This window comes from Phyllopteryx taeniolatus, chromosome 9, assembly GCF_024500385.1.
Source record: "Phyllopteryx taeniolatus isolate TA_2022b chromosome 9, UOR_Ptae_1.2, whole genome shotgun sequence".
Classification (NCBI taxonomy): Eukaryota; Metazoa; Chordata; class Actinopteri; order Syngnathiformes; family Syngnathidae; genus Phyllopteryx; species Phyllopteryx taeniolatus.
In genome coordinates, this window is record NC_084510.1 from 15,423,892 (window position 1) to 15,435,925 (window position 12,034).

Below are 12,034 nucleotides of genomic sequence, written 5' to 3' on the forward strand. Positions count from 1 at the left end.
CTTTCGAGGTCCTACTGTACCGATTGTATGTTGCTCTTTGGTACAAATACTTCTCAGTTACAACTCTTTGAAAATCTTTACAGCAATTGTATTTCATTTGTGTAGGCAAAAAAGTTGCATCTTGTGTCTAAACATTTAACAGATCTTTTGCAGATGAGCAGTGTTAGTGTTAACAGATCTTTTGCAGATGAGCACATGCACAGATTAGTGCATGTGTGTGCCTACGGGTGCGGTCATGTCCAGTTATGATAACAATAATGCACAATAGTAATAATGCTAAACAGGAGGAACTTTTAAAAAATGTGTGCATGAGTCAGAATGTTTGCCTTTGGTTACCTTCAATGATCTCACAGCATTAAATGAGATATAGTCACACCCAATTTGTGTCATCGCACATTGAGACATCAGACACATCTAAACATGTTAGTGTGGGAGTGAGTCCAACCAGACACACTAGCACAACACTAGTGTGTGTGTGTGTGTGTGTGTTTGCTTAGGCACATGTGTTTCACCTGCTGAAGCATGAGAGCCTGCTGTTGCTGCAGCAGAGCCTGGAGCTGAGGGGGTGACAGGATCTGTTGCATCTGCTGTGGAGTGATCATCTGGGGGCTCATCATAGCCATGGATACAGGGACCTGGGTAAAGCACAGGAATACAAACACATTTGAATCTTTACTTACTCTTTACATTTTTATGTGTGAAAAGAGACATCCACAATCCTTATTTATTTTCCCTCTTGGGATAAATAAAGTATCTACAGGTATGTATGTATGTATGTATCTGTCTGTCTGTCTTATCTATGCCCAAATTGCATAAATTTTTAACTAAGGTTGTTCAATGACTGTTTTAACGGTAATGTAATAAATAGCACAATAAACAGAAACTATTCATAATAAAACCTTACAACTGAAATACAATTTCTAACTTGAGTGGCCACTTGTTGTTAAGCGGAGTTCACAGGGCTCAACCGGAACAGCCCCATATGGGAACTACGTAAACCAATTGCCTATGCTATTCAGAGAGTCAGCCAAAAACAAGACTATAAAGGTCTCCAAGGTTTATTTATACACAGTAATCTGACAGGTGAATCAGCAATTATTAAATTTAAAATAAATATTTTAAACTGAGAATGAAAAAACAGGAATGGTTAGTTAGATCGACATCACAGAAAGACTAATAAAAACACCACTTTACACATATTTTGTTGGCACTTTCCTCCACTGCACTGGCATTGTTGAAAATAATTGAGGCAATTTATGGGACAGCAGCCGATATACAAGCTCTGATAGGCAATCTTCATCTAAAAAATAATAAATAAATCTTATCTCCCTCCATAAACACATGATTATGGTTGCCTGCGATTTACTTCCCACATATTCCAGTCTGGCTAAGGAAAGACATAAAACAACATCTCAGCTGTCACCATGAGATAGATGTCTATCTCAACAAAGCAAGCGGCAGGCAAAGACAGCAAAGACGAAAAGCCTTGTGCATACACTGTACACAGAGATAGGCAGAGTTGCTAATCTGATTACAGACAACATAACTGAAAGCAAACGAATCACACAATTCAGACAGACATAAGGACTGGGCATGGATGCCAAATTAATGTGTGTTAAAAAGATTTGCATATTAGATGAATGGACAAATGATAGAGGAAAACAATTAAGGGAAATAAAGACAAAGCAAATGACAGATATTTAGTGAGACTCACAGTGAGAGTATGACTCCCAGAGTGGATATATTGTCTCTCCTAACAGGCTGAGGGATGACTTGTGTTTCCTTCACTGCCTACACATCAATAAACTATACTGCCTTCACAATACAAATAATCCTGCCTCTTACGCAGTGGTGGCACTTTAATAGAGAAATACAAGCATGAGTTATCACCACGCAAATTGGCCATTTATCTACATCCACTCCGCGTAGAATTATTTGTCACCATCATGGTCAAACTCTGTCTGAATGGTGGAGAAGTTTGAAGAGCTGCTTTGAACTTTTAAAATAATTTTTAATAATAATAATAATAATGGAATCATGACACTATGTGCCGCCACAAAATGAGATGTGGCATTACAGTGATTTGACCTTTTCTTTTTTATTTTTGTACATTGAACCCCTTCCAGTGATTAACTCCTTCTTACACTTGCATGACAGGGAAATAATATTGAAAGATTGCCTGTACAATTAATAAAGGTAGCAGCAATTTGACCCTTGAACAGATTATTTATACTGCCATTATTTTCTATGAAAAAAATAGGTTTTGAAAGTGTTTTATGCACGTAATGTTCACTCTTTTTCATTTGATAAGTCAATAAGTTCTGGCAATAAAGACGCTAAAGACATGGTCAAGTTCATTTTGAGGGCCTGCATATTTGACTAAAACGTCGATTTGTCTTGTGTATTGATAATATCGATATTTCATTCTTGTTGGTTTCTTGTTCTTGTACTGTGACATGCTGAGCTTTACTAAACATGCAACAAGCATGGATTTGTAGAGCAATGTGAGAAGGATGTGAAAAGTAGGAGCTGGCTCAATTAAGGGTGAAGATGAAGAAGCTGTGTTACAAAATATGTGATGAGCTCAGGGACAGGTGGCATTAATGATAAAGTGGAGCAAGGGAGGGTGGCGTTGTGGCAGTTGGTAAAAGGAAAAGGTACAAGAGAGGACACGAGAGGTGCTGAGCAAGGCGGGAACGATATTGGCCGCCCCTTGGCATCATGCCAGCGTGCCCCCTCAGCAGCGCCTTGTCATTCTAGGCTGCCAAATGAAAAGCTGTAATTAATTGCTCTTGTGCATCCCATTCTTCCACGCTGACAACTCCTACGTTCTATTTTATACACACTGCCATTGACATTTTCAAGTCTGAGGCATCATAATTATTGGAGTTATAGCACCTTTCCACATGTCGGCTAATGCCCCGCATGAGCGCAAGTGCTGATATATGGAACTTATGTGTGAGGAACTACTGAATGCTGAATGTGTGTGTGTCAGTGTGAGACAACCAGAATGGTGATTTAGTTAAGGTTTGATGCCATTAATTGGCCCTATAATCTAATATCACAAAGCGTGGTGATTACGGGGCACGCGATGCCACCGCCATACGACACCGCCAGGCAGTAAGCGACGACGCAAAACAAAAGCCCTGCCATTAATGATTTGACGGGCCAGGACAAAAGCGCCTCACAATGCAGAATTATATTTTCATTCGGCTTTGTCTCTCCCTGTGAATGATTTCTCCCCTTTCATTGGGCTGTTGAATAGGGGGAGGCTGAAAAGCTGGGTGATTTGAAGTCAGCCATTTATTAAATGCATTTAATTTTTTTTCGCTTCTGTCGCCCCCCTTTTTTCTTGTTGCATGTTAATTTAAAAGAGGGAGATGTGTGTGTAGATTAGTGCCAGAAAGGTGGGGCTTGGGTGGCAGAGGGAGAAAAGGAGGAGGTCATTGTGGAAAAATTAAGAAATCCCTAATAAAAAGACTAAAATGAAATGTGGCCACCAGGTACTGGATCAAGAAAGTGTCACCTCGCCATGTTTATCTTGATGTTTTATTATTGAGATTTTAGGGAAAAGATTTTTGTGCCAATGGAAAATTCCAATCACATGACTGTCCAACCAGATATACTGTAATGCATCTACCATATCTCATCGAGATAAAATAATATCATACCCTAACCTAACACGTTTCTCCTTTCATTAACATGCAGGAATCAGTCATAATGTACGTGCACGCACCCCCTTGCGCAGGGGCACACTGCTGAGGGCCTGGTGGCTGACAGAGGTCAACCCCTGCCATCGAGAGCGGGAGCTGGGGGAGGAATGGAGGGAGGCAGGGAAGGATGGAGAGGAGATGCAAGAGACAGCCTTGTCGTTTACAGAGAGTGGAGGAGTAATTAGAGCGGTTGTTTGAAGAGGGAGTTTAACTGATTAACAAAGGAAGAGAGGGAGCGTCTGAAAGATGGGAAATAGAGGGAGGAGAAAGGCAGCGAGTCCCCAGAGGAAAGGGGAGAGTGGAGAAAGGGGGGATCTAACTTGCATTTCAATGAGGGATCCATCCCTCTCTCCTCTTCTCCCTTGATGACTTTTCATTCAAACCAGAATGAGGGAAAGCCCCACTTTCCATCTCGGATAAAACCTCAGGAAGATGGTGAGGAGGAGTATCTGATATTAAACCAGTGCCTTGGAGATGGACAAGGCTCCATGTTTATACGATATACAGAAAGGCTGCTTAAATGACGGCATCATCTCCAAGGGAGGACTGAACTTTGGATACCTTCTTCACCTTTCATCTAATCGCGGTCTCTTGTATTATCAAACACTCAATGCTCAACTCTCTCAAATGAGTGCATAGCAGTTCAATAAAATTCTACATTCATGAGACAAACAGATAGACTTCATGGACATGAGTGTGGAGAACATCGAGCCATCCATTTTCTACGACTATGGGTGAGCTGCAGCTTATGCCAGCTGACTTTGGCCGACAGGGTAAAGGGTGCGCCCACGCAGGGCAAATACAGTATAGACAAACAACCATTCATGCTCACATTCACACCTACGTGACCATATAGTCTCCACTTAATCTATGTACAAAGTATGTTTTTTGGAATGTGGGACAAAGCAGAAGTTCCCAGTGAAAAACAAAGCAAACATGGGGACAACACGCAAACTCAATACAGAGCGGTTCAAGTCGAGATTTTAAACCTGTCTGACACCTCCATGCTGCATGTAGAAACATCCATCCATCCATTTTCTATACCGTTCATCCTGTTCATGGTCGCCAGTGAGCAGGAGTCTCTCCCAGCTGACTGAGCGAAAGGCAGACTACACCCTGGATTTATCGCAAGTCAGTCGCAGGGCACGTATAAAGACTGACAACTATTCATTCTGACATTCACACCGTCACTGAACGTGAACTGAACCTCTGCTGCCTGCACCGAAGTGTGGTACGCAATAATTCAATCAATTAGAGGTTGGCCTAAATCTCTTATTTCCCCCTCCTACTGAAACCTTTTTCAATAACTTTATACTTCCAACTTTAAGGGAAATATTTAGGCAAGGCCCTTTTCTGTTTCCGCAAAGCAAGGTGTAGAAAGACATGGTTGAGGGACTTTGGTGTGGAAGAACTTGAATGTTCCTTTGGAATAATGCACAAATATTTGGAGACACATTCTAAATCTTGAGTATAAAGAGTAGAAGCTGTTATAACTGCAAAAAGAATATTTGATCCACAGGCAAATCTGAGTCAAGCCCAAACTGGCACCCCTGTGTCCGTCTGTGTGTATGTGGAGCTCAGAGCAGAGAAGAGCTGCTTCCATAATCACAATCTAAACAGGCTCTCAGTCTAAATGATGTGCACCTTGCCTCTGGGTCTACGGGGACACACAGGAGAGAGAGATAATTGAAAAAATGACAAGGGAGGAGGAAGAGAAAGGCTGACACACACCTCCTTCCTCTCTTGCTCCCTTGGTAGAAGCCACCACTCCCCTCCCCCAGCAGCACTGTTTATCCCTGTCACTGAGCATTACCACCTCTCCCTGCAGGGGCGGAGTGGGGGAAAAAGTGGCCCGAGAGTCATGGACAGACCGGCCCAGTTCATGCGCGCCGTGGGGAGACAGCCAGCCGGCAACACAAATCTCATGTAGCCCAATAATTGAAAAGAAAAAAAAAAAATAATAATAATAATAAATGAATTTGAAGAGCTTTTAGGCCAGAATTTATGGAGTACCGGTAGTTAATAACCTGAAAAACCTAAAATGAAAAACAAGCACTACCATCTACACACCCAGGAGAATTAAGTCATAAGGTGTGAGTACACAGCTCATTCACTCATTCTATCTCATTTTGATTTCCCTCCTTTTACTGGTCGTAGAACTAATGCAAGGTACATGGAACCAGCATGACACTACAGTATATAAAGTACTCACTATTGTGTTGCTTTTAAATGGAGGAGGCCGAGTTGAAGTGGTTGATGTAGATTAGTGCTTCTCAAATGTTTCACACAAAGTACTGTTGAGGGCCAGGCTCACCGCGGCTTGTGATGGCAACGGACTCCTGTGTGGCGGTAGCCAAACTCGAACGATTGCCAAATAACTATTTTCTTATGTGTGGGCGCCACCTCTTCAAGGGATTTCTTTTTTTTTTTTTTTTTTAATCTCTCAACTTCTCAGCAGCACCTTTTCATTTCTAAAATTGTTTTTTTCTTGTCCATCTTAACTCTGGTCCGGCTGGCTATCTAGCTACAGGTTCTTGTACCGTTAGCTGAAGAGTGATGGACAGGTGATAGTCAGCCGCAAATGGGTGGGATATAAACATGTGGCCCTAATTTGATTGGCTCAGCATAAACAGAAGTAGGCGAAAACAGGTACGTACAGTACAGCCTATCACGACAATGAGCCCACAAGTCACTTTTTTTTCCCTCCTTTCTGTTTTATTTGCTTTTTCGTCTTGTGGCAGGGTAGGCCCAACGGCCCATCGGCCCACTGGGGTTATTCCCGGTCTCCCCGTCCGCCAGTCCGCCCCTGTTTCCCTGGAAGAGTCACCAGCCTTTTTGTTACTCTCCCTGTCACACACAAACCTTGATGTGCCTGAAAACTTGACACGTTTATAAAACATGGAAACTTTTGTTGTTTGCATGCAAGGATGACCCTCCTCTGCCACTGAAGGTACTCGCAGGGGGGCTCCTCCATTCCAAATAAAGTCTCCACCGCACTTGGACAGAGGTGGTGTGTGGTGAAGCCTCATGTTTCTTCTTGAACTTGGACTTGTTTGTACAAAACCTATCCTTCCCCAGGTAAACAACCTGTCTCTTCCTCTTGCCAAGTAATAAGAGGAGGGCGTGGAAGGGGTGGGAGGGTTTTCGAGAGCAAGTGGGCTCTACAAGAGAGGACTGAAGTAGAAAGGCGATGAGGAATGAAAAAAAAAAAGTAAGTGAAGGAGTCCCTACTGTGTAAAGAGTATTTGGAGCTCAGGGTCACGCCACTACTGGAATTAAAAGGGCTTCCATTGTGTGCAGTGAGTACCCCTACTCACTAATCCACAGTGGGTCCAGGGGCCACATTAGCCTGGGGGGACTGACGAACAAGGTAAAGTTGAGCAAAATTGGGCATGCTCTGATCACCTCAACTCCTCGGATACCATTTTTTTATTTCCCCCAGCAAGGCACAAACAACTCACACTGGCATGCAGCAAAATAAGTCAGTCCCAAAAGAGGATTCCGTTTAATGAACATCTTTGACATTGTGTCAAAGTCATAGTTCAAACTGCATAAAATTGTGCATACTATGTAACTGACAGCACTGGGGATTTTAAGACAAATAAACTGTTTAAAAGCTGGAACAATTGAATTATCAAAAGAATGCATTACTGGAGACCAGAAAAAGTGGCTGTTCTTCCAGGTTCAGGAAAAGTTTACATTTTTTAGATAGTTTTCATGGAGAATATAAATATAAATATGGAACATTTGTTTGAACTTGTTACACTATGGTTCGATGGTAAATATCATCCATACAATATTGCCAGATTTCAACTTCCAATTTGTTAGGAAGACTTGTTGAAGTTGAGTCAACATTCATTGAATGGAGCGAACATGCAAAGGGAGACGAGTCTTTTTACATTAAGAATACACACAGCTGACTCTGCAGTGATTATTTCACCCTTCTCTCGCCATTTTTTTATCAAGCAGCCAGGACAGAGACTCGTACAGAGGCTACAGCTGTGCTGTTATTTTCTGTTCTATGGTCATCATAAGAGCTTTGTTCTTTGCCATCACAGCCACAGGTGGCGTTAGTCTTGTATGCATGATAACGTATCAACCCTGAGTTTTGGAGCAACTTTCAATTTGGTCGGTTTCCATATTGTACGACCTAAAGGATGTTTCATGTTGGCGGCTCAGCTATACTTCTTCTGAAATGGCATGTTGCTCATAGGTGGCAGGCATGTGTTACATGATGACATCTGAGTTATTAGTAAGTTTTCACATACTCATCATAAAATATGGCGCATCTGTATATATTAAAGCACACAGAGGTGTGAAAGGCTCTCCATAGGCAGGTCTACGAGAGCACTGAATAACTTGGAGAATGGTGGCTGAGTGGACCACATGGATGAACAGAGAAGCAACCCTGGACCGCAGTCTGCTGGGAACACTGTGTCGGTGCTCCACCGGTGTACTGTTCAATGTGGCCATACACATAGACACACACTCATGCCAAATACTCTCCTTGACAGGGCACAGACACAATGGGGAAAAAAAAACAACAACAAAAAGAAACTTCAGAGGACAGTGACAGACCATCAGGTTCAAGTGGAAAATCTACCCACTCTCTCCCCTTGTTCTTCCCCCGACCGTCCATCTAACGCCCCAGTGCCCCAGAATAAAAATGACAACACACTTCCAGAAACACACGCAAACACACACTCGGGCCACTTGATTGGGAAGTGTGAGGAGTGGCTGTTATTGACCGTATTTCATTATTGATTTCACTCATGTTTCAAATCTCAAAATAAGTTTCACACTCCAGCGGTCACAAGCGGACCCTTCTCTCAAGCCCGATCTCAACCTCTTCCCATACCCCCTTCACAAACTGTCAGGACCCCGCGCACCCCCAGCTTTGTTCTATCCCCGCCTGTCTGACACAGACGCACACACATACACACTCTTGCAATTCCCTGCACATCAAATGAGAGAAACTGTCGACTAAACACTTCCAGTGAGTAGACAAAAGGAGTGCTTTGGGAAAAACACTTTAAAAGGAAATAATGGAGAAGAGGAGAAGGGCTGCTTGAGTCCCACTCTGCAGGGCAAAGTACTCATCTTTTCACATACTTTTGTTGGTTACAATAAAGACTTTTAAACAATGCATACTTGAGTTTCTCGCATATGTGAAGCAGTTGAAACTAGGAACAACCCAGAAATCAGAAATGGTTTCACTGAAGTAAAATCTTGGTTTTGGATTGACATGGCTCTCTTTCCCTGCAACCTGCTGTGCTGGTGCCAGGCCTCTTCAGAGCGCAACTAATTAACAAACCTCTAATGAGTCTTTTTACATTTTCTCCTAATTAAACATGCTCCTCAATAATACATGAAAACAGGACACCTCGCTCTTCAATTACACACGTATGGGCCTCCGCCAAGCACGTGCAGTAATCTGTATGTGTGCATGCCAAGTGGCGGCGTGTTAAGTGTGCAAAGCGAGCAGTGCCAAGTGGGTATGTGGTATATGTGCGCGCTGGGAGCCACGCGCCTTATGAGCGTGTGCCAAACGTAGCCATTGTGCACGCATGGCAGGTCACGGAGCCGTGCATCATGCTGGCTAATCCGCCAGTTGCCACTGTGTCAGCCAATTGGGCTCCCGCCCACTCGTGCCACCAGCAATTAAGATAACTGTGACACTTAAGTCCAACATCAACTACATGATCTGTTTCCGAGGCTGGGAATATTTTCAGGTGGCGCCTCTTTATGCTGACATAATGACTCACTTGCTCACACTCATTTCCGACAATGCTGCACTCTAACATTATAGATGCATCATGCATGAGGTTTACATTAGACCCAAAATACATGTACCATAACATAAATTTTGCATTTGAAACTTATTATTTGAGCATGACTAACCACAGTGCTTTAACACACAAACATTATGCGTCTCAGTGATTTAAAATGCTTGAATTATGACTAAGAGATTATTAAGAAAGGCCTGCATCCCACTGGCAGCAAGACAAACTCATACAATGCATTGAATAACTATAAGAATGCATTTTTTTCTATTAATAATTTAATTTGATCATCCTCAAACATGAAATCACACTATTGTACTTGCAGTGCACCTGCACTTCCACTGGGCACAGCAATTCTTCCTGCAATTGCCCGTACAAGAGACGTAAGCTATTGTCAAGTTTCTCCTGGGTGTGACACAAGACAATGACACACACGCACACGCGCACACACACACGCACACACACACACACACACACACGCGGACACACACAGTGGAGTGATAATATCTCACACAACCAGTCAAACACAAAGACCATCTCAGAACAACCAATCATAGAACAGATACAATCTTTGTGAATTTCTTTCACTTGCAGTCCAGATCCTCTCTTCCATTACAAATGAAGAAAAAGAAGAAAAATATGATGGGGAATGGGTGGGGTGTGGGTGCAGGCAGGTCTAAAGGGGGTTAGTATTAGAGTTGTCAGCAAGAACCATGTTTCAGTGAAGTCAAGACACGAGAAGAAGTCTTCCCCCTCTCTCTGTCCCTCAGAGAGGGGGAGGGGTGTTATCTAATTATCAGGCTCCTAAAGATCTAATTATTGTCTGACACTCATTTGCATGTAAGAGAGCACCCCAGGAAAAACCTGAGGACGGCCATTTTGTGCCTGGCGTGGACCACTGCACCATCCGCCAGACACCTTAAGATGTGGCCTGATTCAATTCAATTTATGGGCCTTCTTCAGGTAAATGTATTATTTGCCAAGTGCTATTCAGACAAATTGTGAAGATCATTTACACTGGGGGCACGGTGGGTAACTGGTTAGAGCGTCTGCCTCACAGTTCTGAGGACTGGGGTTCAATTCCCGGCCCCGCCTGTGCGGAGTTTGCATCTTCTCCCCGTGCCTGCGTGGGTTTTCTCCGGGCACTCCGGTTTCCTCCCACATCCCAAAAACATGCATTCGGTTAATTAAAGACTCTAAAATTGCCCGTAGGTGTGAATGTGAGTGCAAATGGTTGTTTGTTTATATGTGCCCTGTGATTGGCTGGCAACCAGTTCAGGGTGTACCCTGCCTCCTGCCCGATGATAGCTGGCATAGGTTTCAGCCATCCCGCGACCCTTGTGAGGATAAGCGGCTCAGAAAATGGATGGATGGATGGATAGATAGTTCAGATGTCATTAACTTAAGCATCAAATTTGCTCAGATGTCATACAACATTACCATACCACAGAATTCTTGAGAGAAGAGACATTTCTCTCTTTTTTGGGGGGAGGGGGGTTGCACCCTACAAACATGGAAGTGAGTGAGGAAGACTGGTGCTGCAAAAAGAATGGATGCAAAACCTTCCTTTATTTATTTTGAGGGTTTGTCTGTTTACAAGAACCACACCTAAAACGAATCTTAGAAGACAGCTTTTAAATCACAAATTAAAACCTAGGAAATCTAGTTTGCTGTGGTGTCTAGAAAATAGTACAATTTTTCTTTTTTTTACATACTGTACCTTGTTTTTTCTCATGAGAATACACACACACACACCCTGCCAACACACATCCTAGAGTGCATTGGCAGGATGTGTGTGACCATTTGAGCTGACAGCTGAGACAACAGAGATGTAGCTCGGGTGCCCTGGATAGTGCAGGGAGGCTAACAGGCCAGGCACCAACAAACAAGACAAACAAGACAGAGATGGAGAGAAGGGAGGAGGAAGAGGGGCTTTTGGTGTGTAGTTCTATGTGTGTGAGTGTGTGTTAGGAGAAAAGCGAGGGAAGGAAGTAGAAGGTAACACCCCACATCAGAATGTGCACGAGGCAGGTCAACCTAACGTGTGCGCTGTCCGTGTTTTTCATCGGAAACTGTCACTCTAGGTTAATGATATAGCTTTTTTATCTAAACAACAGAAAACAAAACCTTTTCAATGACATTGTATCAACATTATTTTTCCCATGAGGTTTCAGCACCTCATAGCCTTCATAGTTAAATATAAGGAAAAATGTTGTCATTTCTAGGGCCACAAACAAAAAACTAAAGTATGTAGTGTCCAACATGTTCTTACAAAGGCGGATGGATTGCACGTATTTGAACGATCCCTTTAAATGAAGCAGCAGTGCAGAGTGAATCCATGTTACTTCTGAAGGGCTGTGATGGGGAAGACACGACTACACGTATGTATGTACAGTATATCATCATTTATTTTGTGCTGATTTATACTTTTCAAATGTGCATTTTCTTTTCATGCAACTTATTATTTTTCCCCCCTTCATTTGTTGCACTGATAGTTATTTCATTTATTTTTCTATGAAGGTGTTTTTCTTTAACTGC

General features: G+C 42.8%; 1 protein-coding gene across 5 annotated transcripts in view; it reads right to left on the minus strand.

Moving 5' to 3' along the window:
- The window catches only part of foxp4 (forkhead box P4), a 104,198-nt gene that overhangs the window by 36,679 nt on the left and 55,485 nt on the right, over window positions 1–12,034 (minus strand). For all 5 annotated transcript variants that reach the window (XM_061784704.1, XM_061784706.1, XM_061784703.1 and 2 more), the window contains exon 4: window positions 513–635. In XM_061784704.1, the coding sequence (XP_061640688.1) occupies window positions 513–635 (123 nt within the window). The remainder of the gene's footprint in view (window positions 1–512; window positions 636–12,034) is intronic.